Raw genomic sequence first — 20,295 nt, 5'->3', positions numbered from 1 at the left:
CTCACAATTCTCAGCAAGCGTCATTTGTGACCCATTGCCTCAAAACAGTATTATGTCGAGATTGACCAGATGCCAGAAAAGCGAATTTAAAGTTAAAATTTAACCGATATATAAAATTTAAGATTTTCACATAAAAAATACATATCTATAATCTCTGATAAACAAATTAACTTAACCTCACTTAGATTGACATTCAAAAATTCTATATTCTATCACTTTAGCCTCTCTGGTATAATACCGGTTCAAGGCGATTGGTCACATCAATCTTTCAAAAATGTTAAGAATGCATTAAAAGTCATCATTGGAGAGATAGTGATTTTAACCCCCCCCCCCCTTCCAATTTTATATGCATCTTAAACCTTCTATTCTGCTTGGGTAAATTAATTATTTGACACGAAGAAAGGAAGAAAGAGGAGGAGAGTAGATAAAACAAACTCAACATGTGTTTTGGTGATTTTTGTTTTCTCAATTGCGAAGTTGACTATTTTTAGTTGGCTGATTTTTGTCCATTATATCAATGAAGGCATCATCTTGACAGACTATATGTCAAAGGATGAGTTTATAGAAGAGTTGTTTCTCTGAAAGGTCCACAAGAATCACTCCTGTCCTTAATCAAAATACTCGCTATGAGACATTGGCAGCAGCTTCTAATGGTGTTCACACTACTATGTTATGACGATCAACCCAATTAGCAAATTCTTCACTGCATTCGTGCACCGTCGCAAACTAGCCCGGAAGCTTTGTCACAACACACCGTTCAACCAGATGCGGTTTCGGGTTCGTTCCAACATCGGGTACATGTTGGACAGGTGGAAAGTCCCCACTGATGAAGCGTTTTTACCGTGAGACCGGTCCTCGACCGAAGACGATTCACTACCACCCAGTGTCTCCTCTTACTGGTGGAGAAGCCTGGCAACTTCTCACCTAGTTTCGAGGAGTCGATGTCCCCGCCCCCTCGAGGGATTGAATTCGTCCAAACCGACTTCCATCTCGTATATGAAATCTCTGTTCGTGGTCAGGGAAGATGCGTACAAAGGTCTTGCCAGGACTTATTTCGGCTCGAAACGAGACGTCGTCCATAATGCGTTTGAGAGGGGTATCCCCAATCTTTGATCTTATTAAGCCAGTTATCCGTAATCGTCTCCTTCCGGACATTGACAAAAACCATTATGAAAGTGACATTGAAGGGAGGTAGAAAGAGAGAACAGCAAACAAAATGCTGGATGGACAATGTAAAGGAATGGACAAGGATAGACAGCTCAACACTATTGAAAAAAAATAGCTAAGAACAGATCTGGATGGAGAACTGTTACTGAAAATGAATCTCTCATGTTTCCTTTTCGATCACCTTATCTCAGGAGAATGAGATGAGGAGAGGTGACATCAATTCAAACTAACCACTAATATAAAATACTCTTACAGGCACATTATGTCCCTCTAACACAACATCCTTGGCCGTCGCTAACTCTTTGATTATGAGTAGAGATAGTTCTGTATGGTAGTACGGGATCTCCATGGATCTCACTGCATCTAAAACATATCTCAGTACCTGTGAAAATTTAAAAAACAATACAGCTCTTTTCAAGGTTCACGTTTATCATTAAAATAAATGAACAATTCTTTTAATAACCTTTTAACCATATCAGATAATAAAATAAATAAATAAATAAACATGTACATTAAAAAACTATGCACAAATCTATGGCTCATTTACAGTTTCACTATTATTGAATTCCCCATTGAACACCAAATTTCTATTTCACGCATTAAAAATTAGTCCGTAAGCACCAATTTTGTACGAGCACTTTCACTATGCCCATCCCAGACAATAGACTGGTAGTGGTGGTGACGGTAGCAGGGCTAGTAGTAGTGTTGGTAGTAGTAGTAGTAGTAGTAGTAGTAGTAGTAGTAGTAGTAGTAGTAGTAGTAGTAGTAGTAGTAGTGGTAGTAGTAGTAGTGTAGTAGTAGTGTAGTAGTAGTGTAGTAGTAGTGTAGTAGTAGTGTAGTGTAGTAGTAGTAGTAGTGTAGTAGTAGTAGTAGTAGTAGTAGTAGTAGTGTAGTAGTAGTAGTAGTGTAGTTGTAGTGTAGTAGTAGTAGTAGTAGTAGTAGTAGTAGTAGTAGTAGTATAGTAGTAGTGCAGTATTAGTAGTAGTAGTTAGTAGTAGTAGTAGTAGTAGTAGTAGTAGTAGTAGTAGTAGTAGTAGTAAGTAGTAGTAGTAGTAGTAGTAGTAGTAGTAGTAGTGGTAGTGGTGTAGTGTAGTGTAGTAGTAGTAGTAGTAGTAGTAGTAGTAGTAGTAGTAGTAGTAGTAGTAGTCGTAGTAGAAGTAGTAGTAGTAGTAATAGTAGTAGTAGTAGTAGTCGTAGTAGTAGTAGTAGTAGTAGTAGTAGTAGTAGTAGTAGTAGTAGTAGTAGTAGTAGCAGTATTAGTAGCAGTATTAGTGTAGTAGTAGTAGTAGTAGTAGTAGTAGTAGTAGTAGTAGTAGTAGTAGTAGTAGTAGTAGTATTAGTAGTAGTAGTATTAGTGGTAGTAGTAGTAGTAGTAGTAGTAGTAGTAGTAGTAGTAGTAGTAGTAGTAGTAGTAGTAGTGGTGGTGGTAGTAGCAGAAGTAGTAGTAGTAGTAGTAATAGTGAGGGTGGTGTTGGTGGTGGTACAATAGTAATGATGATGTGTGGTCATGGTGACACATTCGTGTGAACTTTTAACTCCGTCACAGGCAAAAATATCAATCTACCGGCAAGACCTACTTAGAAATTATCTCTTGCAGCCCATTGACCCATGGGTCTTTGTTCAATGTGTAAGATGGCATTACAATACTGAAAACAGTAACATTCGCATTACATAACCAAAATAACTGCTAAAGAACATTAAGGACAAATTTATGATAAAAAAAAAGAATTTAAGGGGCGGTTTGGGTCTTTTCTAAAAAAAATTTAATTACCTATATTGGGCGGTTTTAATCATTCTGTATCATCAATATAGGTTAAAAAACAACATTTATGGTGAAAATTTTTAATTATATGTGTTGATACCCATTTTGCAATCTAATTTGGGGGTCTGACATCAAAAAATATAACAATCTTGTGGCAAACGTTCCACAAAAACTAATGAAGGAATGACCTCCATATTCTTCCCTCTTGTCAACATTGTACCATAGTGTGTCACCATAGAGAGATTTTACGGCTTTAGCTTATGTAATTTTTATTAGATCATTACAAAGTTGAGAATCAAAATGTTATGACAAAATTGATATAAAAAATTCAGATTTAGGATTATAATTTAAAATTCACAAATCTTATCAAAAAAATCTCTCTATGGTGACACAATACATTATCTCTGTCATAACTGTGGAAATTTTCAGACAATTTCATTGAATAGATTCTGAGAAACGTTTGACACAGTTTCCCATACCCTTAGAAAAATGACATATTGAGAAAATAGCAAAATGGCTTCCCGTTTTTCACACATTTCTTACTACCTGTACCATTTTCGACTGTATATTTCGTGCCTTTATAGTCTATTTTAAGAATTTGGACTTCAATTATATTATTTCTAAGATAATAAAATATCATTTTCCTCCAAAATCTCAAAATCAAATTTTTGAAGGATTTTCCTAATAATTAGACCCAAACCGCCCCTTAAGTCAGCTACCTCTCTTTTAAGCTTTTTGGACACATCCAGCAACAACTTTGTGAGTTTTACCAACATCCAATAGCCTCCAAGTCCTGGGATAAGGAATACATAGATTAGAAAAAATATATACACATCGTCATTTACACCAACACAGCACCACCACAAGCATCATAACTGCTGCCACAACCACCATTATGGTCACCAAGATCGTCATGATCATCACCATCATCATCATCATCATCATCATCATCATCATCATCATCATCATCATCATCATCATCATCATCATCATCATTATCATCACCACCACCACCATCATTATCATCACAGCCATAACTGTAGGAAAGGATAACTGAATGATTTAACCTCTGGTTCATTTTGTTTGGATTGATGTGTATATTATCATTTTCCATCACCTTGCTAAGCCAATATTTTGTCAAAATATATGTGCTCTGTTATCTAAAAAAAGGAATTCATTATGGTCATCTGACAAAAACACTTCACTCAGACGTGTACGTGGAAACTGACAAAATGTCTCACTTGTCTTAAAATTCTTCACAGACCGTAAAACACATATTATCTTTGAAGTCAATATGCTTACATAAAGTACACAGATGGCGATGAAAAGAGTAAAAAGCTTGTGACTGTATTGTCGGAAATCCGATAAATTGTCCAAAAAGAAAACTTGAGGTTTTATATAGCGCAATGTCCACTAAATGTGCTCAAAGCGCTTTACAAAGGATCCCTGACCAACAGCAACACGTAACATGTAGAACGAGACATGACGCATGTTAGACGATATTTACAATATTTCCCACAGAGACAACACTGTTGACGGCCAGGTATTCATTTTACACCTGAGTACAATGAGAGCATATTAGTAAAATATCTTTTTCAAGGACTCAATTGTGCGCCAAGCGAGGCTAGAACCCAGAACCTTCCGATCCGAAAGCGAGTTTTATACCACAAGACCACATAGCCACACGACATTGTACAGGCCTGCTAAGTCATTGACCTTCTGCCCACCAACCACCAAATCTTTATTGTGGTAATTTTTCTCAATACAGCCTATTACATATGTATATTTCACACACTGAACTGTTTTTTCTTTTAAAAAATCTTCATCAATCTTTTCATTTTTTCACTACTCTCAACACTATCTTTTCTACCTTTTATCTGGATTCAAGATTCAAGAAGGTATTTTAAAAGTCTTTTCTGGTCAATGAAAGCATCAACTCTCTGAACCAGAGTGTTAGGAATAAAAGAATGCCTAATATAAGTGAATTGTACAGTATGAAATGAAAATATGATTCAATACATTCTGCCTGGGGGAATAAACGAAGCATTGTGAAGCGCATTGAACATGGCCAATTCATTACTATGCCCTATTGATTTGGATTATGTTATTATTGTCTTCTTTAAAAATTCCAACCTGGATTACAATAGAAGAATGAACCAAGCTTGTGCGGCTATGTGGTCTAGTGGTATGACACTCGCTTTCGGATCGGAAGGTCCTGGGTTCGAGGCTCGCTCGGCGCATAGTTGAGTCCTTGGAGAAGGCTCTTTACTCACATTCTCTCACCGTATTCAGGTGTAAAATAAGTACCTGGCCGTTAACAGCTCAATAACTGTCCGAAAAAAAAATGTAATATCGCCTAAAAGGCGTCATGTCCCGTCCTACATGTTAAATGTTACTGTTGGCCAGGGACCACTTGTAAAGCGCTTTGAGCACGTTTAGTGGATATTGCGCTATATAAAAGCTCAAAAAGCTCAAAAATTTAACTGGCATTCACCATGACTAAACTTTACATTCTTCTTGAAGTCGGTGAACAGCTGGACAAGCTCCTCATCTTTGAAATGGACGGGATTTGAACGATTCTGTTGCATGAAAAAAATGTATAGTCATTACTTAATTGGATTCAATAGTCTGATGTCACGTCGCCCAGCAACGGCGAGCAGCGTGGTTCTAAGCAAAGAAATTGGTACTTTTTATTCTTCGTGCTAGCTTTTCATATGTCATTGAATCAGAATGTATAAAAGTCAAAATATGATCATTTTATCATGTTTTTCTCATCTGGATACACTTTTGTGCTCGTCGGAGAAATACTTCATAAGGGCGTCCGCCATCGTTCCGATAGTTTAGAGCCAGTTACTATGTTACTATGCGTTATTACGAGAAAAGTGACGTCATGACTGTTGAAGAGTATTAAATTTGACAATAGAAAATACGAATAACAATAAGAAATGGAATGGGAGCTTCAATCTTATCGACGAAGACAAATAATGTGAATATTTTGGGTTTCCCTTTCTCAACGAAACACTTATCATGCTTTGTTGAGAGAAGGAAAACCCAAACGTCCACATTATCTGTCTTCGTTGATCACACTGAAGCTTCCAATCAATCTCCTATTGTTATTATTTCTTCGAGCTTCAAGCAGCAATATTTTCGTTTTCATCTATAACATAATAACTCTATTCATAGGATGTCTTATTGGACTTTCCATAAATTTAAATAGTAATGATAATCTTCTGTGGATCCTCGGAATTCCGGGATTTTGGGGTTGTGTCAGAAAGGAAAATACAATATTATGTTTAATATTTACAAAAATTAAGTTATCTCTCCAATGATAAGAATGAATGTATAATACAAGTATTAGTAACTTATCACAAATATTATTACCTAACCACGTATTTTATGTATTTCTATCAGGGTTGAGTTGGACAGATAGACGAGTCCATTTTCTTCTTTTTTGTTGTTGACAAATTGCCATTGTCATTACTGAATAAACCCGACTCAACATGCACAAACCTCTGTTCTGTACTAACACTGATATTATATACGCAGGCTTCTAACATACATTATGTTATTTATAATAAATTGTCATTACCAAAATATGAATTGAATCTTTAGGCTGAATGATAAATTATTCATTTAACAATGTGTTGAGGGTTATTCTTGGAATTTCATGGAAAGATCGTAAGACCAACGAGTGTGTACATGCTCATGTTGAACACGTGGTAGGCCTCTAAGAACCTTTGCTTGCTATTGTTAATAGAAAGAAATTGTCATGGTTTGAACTATACAAAATTTTAAAAACCCAAGACTGTTTTGGGTTTTTAAAATTTTGTATAGTTCAAACCATGACAATTTCTTTCTATTAACAATAGCAAGCAAAGGTTCTTAGAGGCCTACCACGTGTTCAACATGAGCATGTACACACTCGTTGGTCTTACATGGAGGCAGGAAAATAGATAGACAACTAAAATGCTGGTTGCTCAACATCAAGGATTGGACACGTTTGTACAGCCCAACCTTGACATGTTAACCCTTTCCTTACCAACCATTTGCAGAATTTTTCCAAAAATTTCACACCCACTCAAAACAAAAATAGTTTCTTCTTACTCAAACAGAAAAGCAACAAATACATTCTAAGCATAATATTGATCAGCAAAATGAACTCTACAACACATTGTCGCGTTTTTATAGCTAAAATAATTTTTTTTCTCTTTAAATTGGGTGATGTACAAGAGACATCTGATTGATAAAAGTGCTGATTGGATCGTAACGAATGTGATGATTTTCCTATGGCTGGTAAGGAGAAGGTTAAGCGGAGGACAAAACTGGTTGGCGAAGACTGGCTGGAGAATCTGCTCTCATGTCACCTCTATAACTGTTACGGTCAAGAGATTGAGGTGAGGTGTAGCAAGTAGGTTAAATTTCTAATTATATCTCCCAATACACTGTTTTAAGGATTGCTCTAATTCTTGCTATGTCCCCCAATGCAATATTTTGAAGATTGTTTCAATCTCTTGACTTATCCCCTTATACAATGTATTGAAGGTCGATTCAATCTCTTGCCATACCTCCTTGTTCTATAATGTTTTGAAGATTTTAAACAACTCTTGCCGTATCCTCTTATACAATGTTGTGAAGATTGTTTCAATCTTTTGCCATATCCCGCAATACTAAAGGAGCATTTTGTAATGACACTCTATACCAATTGATAATGATAATAATATTTGGTGTCGAATTGCCACAAATGTAACGAATTGAATATGAAATGAATATGTTTATGTTGTGTACATCGTACGCATGCCAGGAAGAGAGAGAGAGAGAGAGAGAGAGAGAGAGAATGAGAGAGAGAGAGAGAGAGAGAGAGAGAGAGAATGAGAGAGAGAGAGAGAGAGAGAGAGAAAATAAATAGGAGTGAAATATCTGTTCAATGTTATAGTTATCATATAACGTTATAACAAGTGTAAGTAAATGACAAATTGCCATATTTATGGACAATAAAGATCTACTATTATTATTATTATTATCATCATCATCATCATCATCATCATCATCATCATCATCATCATTATCATTATTATTATTATTATTATTATTATTATTATTATTATTATTATTATTTCAAATACATTCATTTCACTTGATATTTTAAATATCATCTTTTAAAATTTTAAAATTTATCAAGAGATTGAAAAAGATAAATTACACACACTTAATTCGAAATATTTTAGTAATATTGAGCTCCTGATTTTATGATTTATGTAAAGTTTTATTTCCTTCACTCACAAATTTATTGACTGTTCCAAGGTTTTCTGAGCAATCAAAGAGAGAACATATCTGAAGAGATATACTTGGTACGGAAAGGTGACCGGTGTCCTTAAATAGCAAGGGAATACCATAGACATTACGCTGGAAACTGCTTCCCCAGGGTATTTTCACAACTTCATCTGTGAAAACAAAGACAATGTTTACTGTACAAAATCAACCCACAATGCAGAGTAAGTTCGTAAAACAACTTAACCATTGCTTAGATGGTTGGAGTTTACATTAATGAAGGAGATGCTTTAAAAAAAAAATAACAGCTGCCAACTACCTTAGTCATTAGATTTTATATCAACTGAAGAAATAGTTTTGGGGGTCCCGATAGCTCAGTTGGTAGAGCACTCGAGATCGATCCCGGGAGCAGTCGAGATTTCTGACCCTCTGTCCACCCAGCAGTAGGTGTACTTTGCGTTAGACTAGCGTCCCATCCAAAGGGCAGCAAACAATTGCTATTGTCCGTTTTACGCTATAGAAACCGGGATAAAATCCGGCTCCATGGGCCTAATGGCTCTGAAGGGCTACTGTTTTTTTTCTGAGGTTCGATCCCCAGTCAAGGACGACTGATTGTTTGGGCTGTTTTTTTTTCTTGTATTATTCTTTCTTGCTTTGTCTATCACTGTTCCATACACTCTTTTTCAGATCTTTATTTCACACTAGTACCAGTTCCCTAATTCGTCACTTTGAACGTGAGTAAAGAGCCTTTTCCTAGGACCAAACTTTGTACTGCAAAGAGAGGGACTCCAACTAGTGATTTCAAAGGCGAGCATCACACCAGAAGACCACAAAAAAGTAGTCTTTCAAAGCCTTTAAGCCCATGGAGCCGGAGTTTATCCCGGCTTCTATAGCATGAAGTGGACAAATAGCAATTGCTTGTTATCCTTTGGATAGGACGCTAGTCCATCGCAAACTACTTTCTGCCAAATCTAACAGACTCAGTCAGCTACCCATTCATTGCTGGGTGGACAGGGGGGTCAGAAAAAATCTCAAATGCTTGGTCCCCTTGCGCGTGAAGCGAGTGCTCTACCTACTGAGCTATCGGGACCCCAGTAGACCACAAAGCCGTACGAATAAACAGAGAAGATGCAAATTTATGCTCGTATAAGAATTCTCTCTCTCTCTCTCTCTCTCTCTCTCTCTCTCTCTCTCTCTCTCTCTCTCTCTTTCTTCCTCCTCCTCCTCCTCCTCCCACCCCAAACTGTATCAACAAATTTAGATCTTTCAACAAGGGAATAAATGATTTCATATAGGACTACTTGAAAACCAAGGGAAATTATACTTCAAAAACAGCAGCGGTCAATCAAATAATGTAGGGCCCACCGAATCCGTTTGATATTATGTTAGGATGAACTAAATTTTAAAATGTGTGACCCACCGAATCCGTTTGATATTATGTCAGGATGAACTAAATCAAATACTGTGTGACCGACCGAGTCCGTTTGATATTATGTCAGGATGAACTAAATCAAATACTGTGTGACCCACCGAGTCCGTTTGATATTATGTCAGGATGAACTAAATCAAATACTGTGTGACCGACCGAGTCCGTTTGATATTATGTCAGGATGAACTAAATCAAATACTGTGTGACCCACCGAGTCCGTTTGATATTATGTCAGGATGAACTAAATCAAATACTGTGTGACCCACCGATTCCGTTTGATATTATGTCAGGATGAACTAAATCAAATACTGTGTGACCGACCGAGTCCGTTTCATATTATGTCAGGATAAACTAAATCAAATACTGTGTGACCACCGAGTCCGTTTGATAATTATGTCAGGATGAAACTAAATCAAATACTGTGTGACCCACCGATTCCGTTTGATATTATGTCAGGATGAACTAAATCAAATACTGTGTGACCGACCGAGTCCGTTTCATATTATGTCAGGATAAACTAAATCAAATACTGTGTGACCCACCGAGTCCGTTTGATATTATGTCAGGATGAACTAAATCAAATACTGTGTGACCCACCGAGTCCGTTTGATATTATGTCAGGATGAACTAAATCAAATACTGTGTGACCCTCCGTTTGATATTATGTCAGCATGAACTAGATGAGGGAACTAAAGTTTAAAGTCAAAATGATCTGAAGAGGAAATTAACGATTTATTATTTACACATTTACAGAATAAAAATTTAAAGTGAATACTAAGCTCTTAGAAGAAAAGTAATAGTCAAAATATGAATATAACAGCTTCAAAAAAGAACAAATGCCAAACACGTGATGTTTCAGGCTCAAAACTCTCCATTAGCCCATAAACAAAACAGTAGAAACTTATAAAAAATCACTTTAAATCCAAACAGATAAACATTGTCCCATTTAATCAGCAATTGGTCGAAAGGGGCAGCATGGCTCAGCGTATAGGTTTTTCTTCATACCCGAAAGGTACCAAGTTTAATTACTCGCCACGATGTGGGCCTTGGGCAAGTACGCTGATGCTAGCTCAATTTCCATCGCTTTACTGAGTCTGACGCCTATGTTATTCTAGTCTTTCTTTGGAATAGACACATTTCCCTTTGGGGATGAATAAATGGAACTCTATTCATGTATTCGTCTATTTATATATTTATTTATTTATCTAAATACAAAGTGAAATAAATTGTTTTTCTTTTTTGAATCGGTTATACTCATTTTTGTACATTAGCAAATATACAGTCTTAACTCTAAATGTAGGCATCTTTTTAAATTCAAATCTTATAGATAAGCTTGTAAGGCAAGCATTTACGCATTAAATTCAGTTCTGACATTATAACCTTCAAGGGAAGATTATCAAACTACTTCAGCCTAAACACCAAAATTGGCTGCCAAATTCTACAAACTCTTCAGAATTAAGTCAGATTCAAGTCAGACATAATACCATTTTGAGACAATTGGTCACACATTCATCTCTTCCCCATACCGTTGAAAAGAGTAAAGGTTGCGTCGTACTGAAAACTAGCCAGATGAGGCCATCCATCGTCTTCCTCGATGTCATAGGTCACGTCCATTGTGACCAGCTCTTGTGACTCGTATCTTGTTGTAATGAAATTTGATAACGCAACCTCAGGTTTGTCATAGTTGTATAGAAAATTGAAGAGGTATGGGCTGCCTTTGGTCACTGGAGAATAAATTATTTCAAAATCAATACACACAAGTATCCTCAATTGTTTTATTATGTTTGTTTGTTTTTAAGGGTTTTATGGGGGTTGGTTGCGACAATGTTAGGTCATTTCAGCGCCAGTAAAAAGAGAGATAATAGAAGAGAGTTGTAGATATAAAGCTGAAAGCACAGAAAAAAAAGAAGAGAAAGGCGGCTGGTTTAAAAAGGGAACAGAAGAGTCCACGATCAATCCACTGATTTGCCTATTTTGACATTACCTAAACGTCCAATCCAGACAAAAACAAAGGACCTCACTATATAGGATGCACTCAAATGTTTAGAAAACTAATAACAATAATAGCGCATAATAGTAACAGAGAGATGATTTACAAGGGAAAAAAATATAATCTCTCAAAAAGGTACTTTACATTTGACTGTCTCCCTATCAACTAAAGATCTCCGTCAGGAGCAGGAAATAAACCGAGCAATCTCAATTCAGAACAAAAACACAGACCAACATAGAAAGGGAAAACAGATATGCGGGATAGAAGACACAACAAGTGACCTCCTTCGCACCATGAAAGGTAAGAGGATCCCACCCAGTTGTGTCATTTTGATGCTGATAAAATTAATATTATTTGAAAAAAATACTCAGATATGATAACTGACATTGCAGCTTTCTCCTTTATCTAAATAAAGGCAATTCTGTCATAAATTATGTAGTTAAGTAGAAATGTTCATCCTTGACATTGATTGGCTAACGAAGGAAACCTCCAAAGGGCAAAGAAATGGGATACAGTGGACCCCCTGGACACAATTGGATGATCTGGATTTTGCAGATGATCTGGCTCTTCTGTCCCACACCCAGGACCAGATGCAAGCAAAAACCACAATTATAAAAAGCCCCTCGGAATCAATTGGTCTAAGAATTCACCCTGCAAAATCAAAGGTCTTAAGGATAGGTACGCGTCAAAGGGAGCAGATCAAAGTGCCTTGATCGGGAACTTGAAGATATAGAAACTTTCTGCTATCTCGGGAGTATAATTGATAAGGATCGAGGCACGGAAGCAGAGGTGAAAGCATGGATAGGAAAGGCACAGGCTGAATTCACATCTTTGAACAGAGTTTGGAGAACTAAAGATAATATCTCCCTTCGACTTAAGCTAAGACTTTTCAACTCAAACGTGAAGTCTGTCCTACTGTATGGATGTGAAACTTGGAATGCATCGCAGGCATGTATAAGGAGGGTATAGATTGTCGTAAACAGGTGCATGCGTAAGCTACTCAGAATAAAATGGATGGATCCTGTCTTTAAAAAATATAGCCTTGTGGAGAACATTGTGCTTATTTGAGTCAATAAAAAGATTATACGGCGCATAACTTTACTGAAAGATTTGAAAATTAGAAATTTATTTTTTACAGATAGATAAACAGATAACTTGATTTCCTTTTATAATTTAAAGTCCGTTTGAAAGTTCGTTGAGTCACACAGATATAATAAAATACGTACCGACGACACTAACAATCTCAAAAACAACCAATTTCGTCACTGTAAAAAATTGTCAGTTTGGCGTTATTACGATAGGAAGAACAACCAAAAGTTGACAGACCATTGTTTTGATTTTCAGCCGCCATTTTGATTTGTGAAGTTTTGAAAGGTAGTGCAAGCAGTCCGAGGGTCTTTTTTCTATTAGGGTTTGCTCGAGATCGGATGATTTTTTTCTTTCTATTAGGTTTAGTCATAAGTCTTAGTAAAGGTGATAGATGTTTGTTTTTCCATAAGTTAAGTAAAGGGGAGACATTCCAAAAGCCCCTACATCCCCAGTATTCTTTCAATTTGTATTTTCACCGTTGATCTTTTGTCAGGCGTTTATTTATTCAATTTGTCATCATATAGAAGCATTTCAAACACTCAAGAACAAACCTTGATAGATTTAGGAAAGTTTAAAATTTACTAATTTGACCATTGTTTTGATTTTCGGCCGCCATTTTGATTTGTGAAGTATTGAAAGGTAGTGCAAAGCAGTCCGATGGTTTTTTTTCTATTAGGGTTAGCTCGAGATCGGAGGATTTTTTTTCTATTAGGGGTTGTCATAAGTCTTAGTAAAGGTGCTAGGGTGTTTGTTATTCCATAAGTTAAGTAAAGGGGAGACATTCCGAAAGCTCCTACATCCCCAGTATTCTTTCAATTTGTATTTTCACCGTTGATTTTCTTATCACAACCTGTATTCACACACGGACAACTTTATGTTGCTGTGTCACGGGTCAGAGGCTATAGTTGCTTACGCTTCATGTTGGGCCACACAGAAAAATCAACCGAAGATATATCAAATTACACAGACAACGTTTACCAATCTGCCCTCATTAAATGATGGTAAGTACATCGAATGAAAATAGTTCTTTTCCCGAAAAATTGCGGGCTTTTTACTAGTAGAATTAAAATTGAAGAAGTATGGAAAAGAACACAGCAGAAACCAGTGGGGGAGGAAATTGGAAGAAGACGGCGGAGATGGATTGGACACACCCTTAGAAATAATGACTCCACTATAACGAAGAAAGTATTGAACTGGAACTCTCAGGGCAGAAGATCAAAGAGAAAGACACGAAGAACATTGAGAATAATTAAAGAAGCTGATATACAGAGAAATGATAAGACATGGAACGAGATAAAAAAAAAGTTAGCTCAGGATAGAGAAGGATGGAAACTGTTTGTCTGTGGCCTATACCCTCACCCAGGGTGAAAAAGGCAATGATGATGATGAAGTAGAAAGGAAAGCCATGGATCTTGGCCCAGAAGCCAAGACACTCATTCATGAAGAAATATATTAGTCGGCCATTCAAATATCAATGTGATACACCTACGGGAAAAACATATTCTTGTGCCACTTTAAGCATTGATTACAGGGTTATCATCATCATCATCATCATCATCATCATCATCATCATCATCATCATCATCATCATCATCATCATCATCATCATATAAAGATTTGGGAAAATCTGGTTGGTATCTTGTGCTACTGCATTTACATATAACCTTAACCTTAACATGCACATTTTACCAGAAAAAGTAGAAACCATTCAGAGACTAGACAAATCATATATAATGTTATCTTAAACTTATTCAATGTTTTATATATGCAAATAAATATGATCAATAAAAAGTATTGTGCACGAAAAATAACAAATGCAAAAATAAATACAATTTCTTTTAGTATTTCCAAGCTAATCAATCATATGCTTTTTGTTTTTTCCATCACTTTTACGTGTGGTTATGATTTTTTTTAAAAATTCTGACATCTTTCTTATCTTATCATTTTTAAAAATGCAGAAATCAGTTAATAGGTTGAGTGTCAATAAATTCTATTCAGCAACTATCAGCAGTACTTTGATCATAATGTGTATAAATATTAATTCAGGTAAAAAAAAAAGAATGAAAACAAACCTGGTATAAAGAATGCATGTTTTCCCACCTGTGGTTTAAAACTATAGTAAGGAAGAAAGGGACAAGAACCAGGTTTGGCACAAGGGACCCAATTCACATCGATGGTATTGTTGGGCTTGAGGCATTCAGGGCAGTACAAGACCAATTGCTGAGGTACACTTGAGAAAAGCCTGTTCGTTTGGCAGTTTTGTAGACACCTAAAGATATGGTATGGGGAAACCGATTGATTATCAAATCTATTTGTGCGGCTATGTGGTCTAGTGGTTTGACACTCGCTTTCGGATCAGAAGGTCCTGGGTTCGCGGCTCTCGCTCGGCGCATAGTTGAGTCCTTGGAAAAGGCTCTTTACTCACATTCTCTCACTGTACTCAGGTGTAAAATGGTACCTGGCCGTTAACAGCGTTGACTTTGTCCGAAAAATTGTATTATTGCCTAACAGGCGTTATGTCCCGCCCTACATGTTAAATGTTGCTGTTGACCAGGGACCCCTTGTATAGCGCTTAGAGCACGTTTAGTGGATATTGCGCAAGCTCTATATAAAAGTTCAATTTTCTAAAAAAAATTTAATTTACCAATGAAGCAGATTTACCAACCCCATACCTGTAAGATAAAGATTTGAAAAAGTGTTTATGAAACAGTGCCAGACAAAGCAGAGAGAAACATACAAGAAAAAAAAACATCTTAAAAAATCTTAACTGGTGATCAAACCTCAGAGCTCCTGATTACTGGTCAGACGTGCTACCATTACACCACAGAGGTTATCCACTAGTCTACTCAAATGTCTTTATACTCGTCCTCTCGTGTTAAATGTTTGTGTCTGGTGATGTAGCGAGGGATCACAATGGAAAGTTGCACCCTTGTGAAGAATAAAGGAATTTAATTGTTCCAATTATGAGTTAACCGACTCAACCCTAACACCGTCTATATCCGTAGTATGCCCGGGTTACTTTTACCCCATGCCTATTTATTACATTTTTCTGAGACAAATTATAGGCGTAGTATCAAAGTTAATGTTTTTAATTATTACATGTTAATAGTAGTTCAATAAAACTATCTATGTACATGCTCATTTTTAATACATTTCTTCCAAGTTTGAAACTTATCAAAAATCTCTAGGATTGAGTGAGTTAACTTCTGTGGTGTAATGGTAAAAAATCTGACCAGTAATCAAGAGGTCTGAGGTTCGATCCCAAATCAAGGCAGGCTGGGTTTTTTTTTGGGGGGGGGATGATTCTTTTCTTGTATTTTTTTCCTGTAATTAGTTTCATACACACTGTATCACTGTACATATTTTTTTCAAATTTTTCGCTGTCAAAAGTTAGATCAGAACATTTAAAATCAGGAATATGATGCAAAAAATCCGAATTTAGACTAGCGATGAATGCGGCTATTGATGAAGACATGCTTACACGGTTTTATTAAATAGACAAAGAGCTACAAATTCACAGACTTCTGATGCGACTATTGAGGAAGGTGTACAGACGTAGTTTTAAGTAGACAAGAGCTACAAATGCACATACCTCTAATGCGGCAATTGAGGAAGATGTACAGACGTGGTTTTATTAAGCAGACAAGAGCTACAAATGCACATACTTCTGATGCGGCAATTGAGGAAGATGTGCTGACGTGGTTTTATTAAGCAGACAAGAGCTACAAATGCACAGACCTCTGGCCTTATCATCTGCGATCAAATGGAAATGATTGGGGACACGATTTGAGTGGCTGATGTTCAAGTGTGCAATAGTTGGCTGGATAGATTTAAACAGCAACATGGCATTTGACGAGTCTACTTCATTTGACGCAACTATCGTCGGTGAATGGACATGTGTCTTATCAAAGGCACTGGTCCGTGCATCGCATCGTTATATTCATGGCTCTCACCCTCACCCCCTCCCCCTCACCCCTTTTCCGCCATCCCCTGGTTAATGACATAATTTTCCACACCCAGGTGTTGCAATACACAATTTTCAAAAACCGTAGCTACTGAGTAGGCAGCTAAACATTACATTGTGCTATTTAAAAATAGTAAAAATTCATTCTGGTTAAAAGATTTTAATTTTTTTACAGTGGTGGAAGAGCTGAAATTTAATCAGAAAATTGTTGAGATTCTGCCAAAAATTGAAAAGTTATCAAGTGTGAATATCTCAAAACATGAATTACATGAACCCTAATTTGTATTTTGAGGGTCGCAATAACTGCCGGTAGAGCACTGGCTTCATACACAAAGGGAACAGTAATGATTCTAGATGTAGTCAAGAATTTTATCAGACATCCCCACCCCCCGTCTACCCAGCAATGATTGGGAAACTGGATCTCTTGCAGAGAGTGATTTACAATATCCTAGCGTCCTATTAAAAGGGTATCATGTAATTGTTATTGGCCATTTAACACTATAGAAACCGGGATAAACTCTGGCTCCGTGATTGTAAAAATAAAGGTGAGGACAAAATTAAATGAGAAATCAAACACACACGCACATGCACACACACACACACACACACACACACACACACACACACACACAAAGCTAACCTCAACTCAAGAGTTGCCCATTCATTGTTCACAACAGAGATGTGCTTTTTTAAGGAAACACTTGTTTTGAAACCTCCAAACATGTCCACAGAGAAAACGACATTCAATTCGATGTCAAATCCAGACTTTGCTTCCAACTGATTCAGCAATCCCTTGGTCAGTATAAGCCTCTTTACTGCAATAAAATGAAAAGTAGAAAAACGGTAGGGGCTGCCTGAAGCCTGTGATGGTGAAAATACTAACGAAAAAGTGAAAATAGAGAGGCTTCGTATAGAAACGATACAGCATTGAGTACAGGCGATACAAGTTATTTTTCATTTTATTTTATTTTATTTGTTTTCCACGTTAATTTGGGTATTGTTGTGCTGACGAAGGGTTTGTACCCAAAACGTTTATTGTCTGTATCGTTCCTATTCGAAGCCTCTCCATTTTTACTCTTTCGTTAATAAAATGAAAAGCATTCTGTTAATTCAAGCAAATTATTGAGCAAATAACCTATAATTATTTCTGCAAAGGGCTGCTTGTTTATTTGACATTAAACTCAAAATAATGTTGATTAATATCAAATAGTGAAAAAATAGAACTTAATGAAACATCTGTTCTGTCACTAGTTAAATGATGAAGCAAAGTCATATCTTCAAAATTAATAAAAAGACATAAAATCAGTGAAAACCTTTGTTTAAAAATAATATGGTTCACTGAACTGAATTGAAAGCCCTAGAGTGTTATGAGGATAGAGAAAAAATAACTTCTTCACAATAGCTCTATGTACTTTTGTGTGAATGTGATAAGGTTACTGGGTCTCGGAAGGTTGAGCTAAGTCAGTAGTATAATTTAGAAGAGAATGGAAAAAATGAGTTCTGTTTAATTTTTTTAAAAATGCTAGATTAAAACTGAAACGGAAGTTGTTGATATCGTGGGTTGTAACATTGATCTATCTAGAAATAATTTGCTTATTTATAATCCCAGTACATATTTTGACTCTACAGTGTTTATGAAAAATCACATGACGAAAGTCACTGACTGTACTCAATTTGCTCTTTGGTAAGGTGAGAAAATGTGGTACTTCTAAAAAATTTAATTCTTCTTGAAGGTCTTGATAATGTCTTTTTTGTTTAAAGACAACGTAATTCTACAAGTGCGGTGCTAACGGATGTATAGCAAAACAAAGTAACCATCTAATATATTACAACACAAAGTTACCATATCCATTGGCTGACTAAGTTAGATTACCTGAATGTAAATGTTGCTGCTCGAAGCTCGAAGATATAAATAACAATGTGAAATTGAATATAAGCTTCAATTTAATAAACGAAAACAGATAAAATGGATGTTTCGGATTTGAGGATGAATGAAACACTACAGACGAATGAGATAATGTGGTAGTGGCGTATATTAAGATGGTATATGGTGCCTGTTAAGCGATATTGCAATTTTTTCGGACAGAGACAACTCTGTTATCTACCAGGTACTCATTTCACACCTAAACGTTGAGAGAATGTGAGTAAAGACCCTTCTCCAAGGACTCAACTATGCGCCAAACGGGGCTCGAACCCAGGACCTTCCGATCCGAAAGTGAGTGTCATAAAACAAGACCACAATCAGTAACCTAGATACTTGCTTGGTTGTTCTAATTTGTTGGCTTAAGAGCGGTTTTTTTGTCTCATTAAGTATCATCATCCTGCAATGTCGAAAACATTTTAAAAATAACTTGAAAATACCTACCATTGGTGGAATGACGCTTATCTGCAAGAAAAATAATTGCACAGGTCAAATTATACTTTATGAACGGAAATTTCCAGTAATCAATGTTGAAATCAAATCTGTACAATTTGATTCCAACTATATTTTCTCATCTCAAGATCGTTGGCTTGCCAACACATTATTATGGTCGGTGGTGCATAGCATGGCAAAGCCATGGGAACTCTAAGGTCTTGTGACACATGCTGCTATCTAAGCGCTTCGGGATTTTGCTTGAAGGTGCAAAATAAAATCAGAATTATCATTATTGTCTTCATCATCATCATCATCATCATCATCATCATCATCATCATCATCATCATCATCATCATCATCATTATCATCATCAACCAAATCGCCAAAAAAAAAAATTAATTATAAACAAATGAGCACCATTCCTGCTTTGATGACCTGATCACATTTCCTTTGATGTCTAATGCTAGTATTAGATCAAAAAAGAGAGAGAGAGAGAAAAAGAGAGAGAGAGAGAGAGAGAGAGAGAGAGAGAGAGAGAGAGAGAGAGAGAGAAAATAAAATCCTGACAGAAGCCCTGGAAATAACAGGTTTAGATCTCTGACGTTATTGACGTATGAAATTATAGTGACCGGGTCACCTATATTAGTTTATGAGATTTTAACACACTATATATCCTAACTCAAAATTTTGTCTTTTAAAATGATGCCTGTTTGAGCAAGACCTAAAACAAAATACAGGGTGATTCTAAAAGAATAGTAGTAGCAGTAGTAGAAAGCTTCACAGTCCAAATGACACTTGCTATGAATTGTGTGATTCAGTCATAGTCCATAAGTATAGCTGCTCTCTCCATCCATGTTGTTAATTGTTTCCATTGGTCACGGTCCTGGGCCAGAGTTTTGAGGCTGTCAAGATCTTGTTGTAACTTTATTACGGAGGGCACTGCAGTATTTCTTAGTTCTTCGAAAAGAATACGCCCAAATAATTACGCAGTTGTTTAAATTATAGCATTGTAGTGGACTGAATTAGTCATTATTTGATAGAGTAGTTATCTATGTTTGATTGGGTGCCGATTGCACCGCTGTTAGAGATACCTCAGCAGAAGGAGGAATTTTGTCCTCAGCAGAAGGCGTTTTGAGTGCTTGAGTTCGCCGAAACAAATACCATTGTCACGGTGCAACGTGACTTCAGAATATGTTTAAAAATAAAAATAAAAAATTGGACTTTTTTGGCTCATTAAACAGAATTATCATTATTTGGCATTGGTATCGGT

General features: G+C 36.4%; 1 protein-coding gene across 1 annotated transcript in view; it reads right to left on the bottom strand.

The window, feature by feature from the left end:
- LOC144979026 (uncharacterized) overlaps positions 1 to 20,295 on the bottom strand; it is a 91,800-nt gene that overhangs the window by 20,712 nt on the left and 50,793 nt on the right. Inside the window, exons 17-26 of the mRNA XM_078925641.1 lie at positions 19,035 to 19,055; positions 17,310 to 17,484; positions 16,298 to 16,398; positions 15,350 to 15,377; positions 14,778 to 14,974; positions 11,153 to 11,350; positions 8,210 to 8,370; positions 5,424 to 5,508; positions 3,649 to 3,722; positions 1,421 to 1,549 (exon numbers count right to left, since the gene is read on the bottom strand). Of these exons, the coding sequence (XP_078781767.1) occupies positions 1,421 to 1,549; positions 3,649 to 3,722; positions 5,424 to 5,508; positions 8,210 to 8,370; positions 11,153 to 11,350; positions 14,778 to 14,974; positions 15,350 to 15,377; positions 16,298 to 16,398; positions 17,310 to 17,484; positions 19,035 to 19,055 (1,169 nt within the window). The remainder of the gene's footprint in view (positions 1 to 1,420; positions 1,550 to 3,648; positions 3,723 to 5,423; positions 5,509 to 8,209; positions 8,371 to 11,152; positions 11,351 to 14,777; positions 14,975 to 15,349; positions 15,378 to 16,297; positions 16,399 to 17,309; positions 17,485 to 19,034; positions 19,056 to 20,295) is intronic.

The sequence above is a fragment of the Berghia stephanieae genome, chromosome 8 (genome assembly GCF_034508935.2).
Source record: "Berghia stephanieae isolate SIO BIC M18660-M18661 chromosome 8, UCSD_Bste_1.3, whole genome shotgun sequence".
In the NCBI taxonomy this organism is placed as follows: Eukaryota; Metazoa; Mollusca; class Gastropoda; order Nudibranchia; family Aeolidiidae; genus Berghia; species Berghia stephanieae.
Note: the sequence above shows the minus strand (reverse complement) of the source record. Positions and strands in the feature narration are given on the sequence as shown.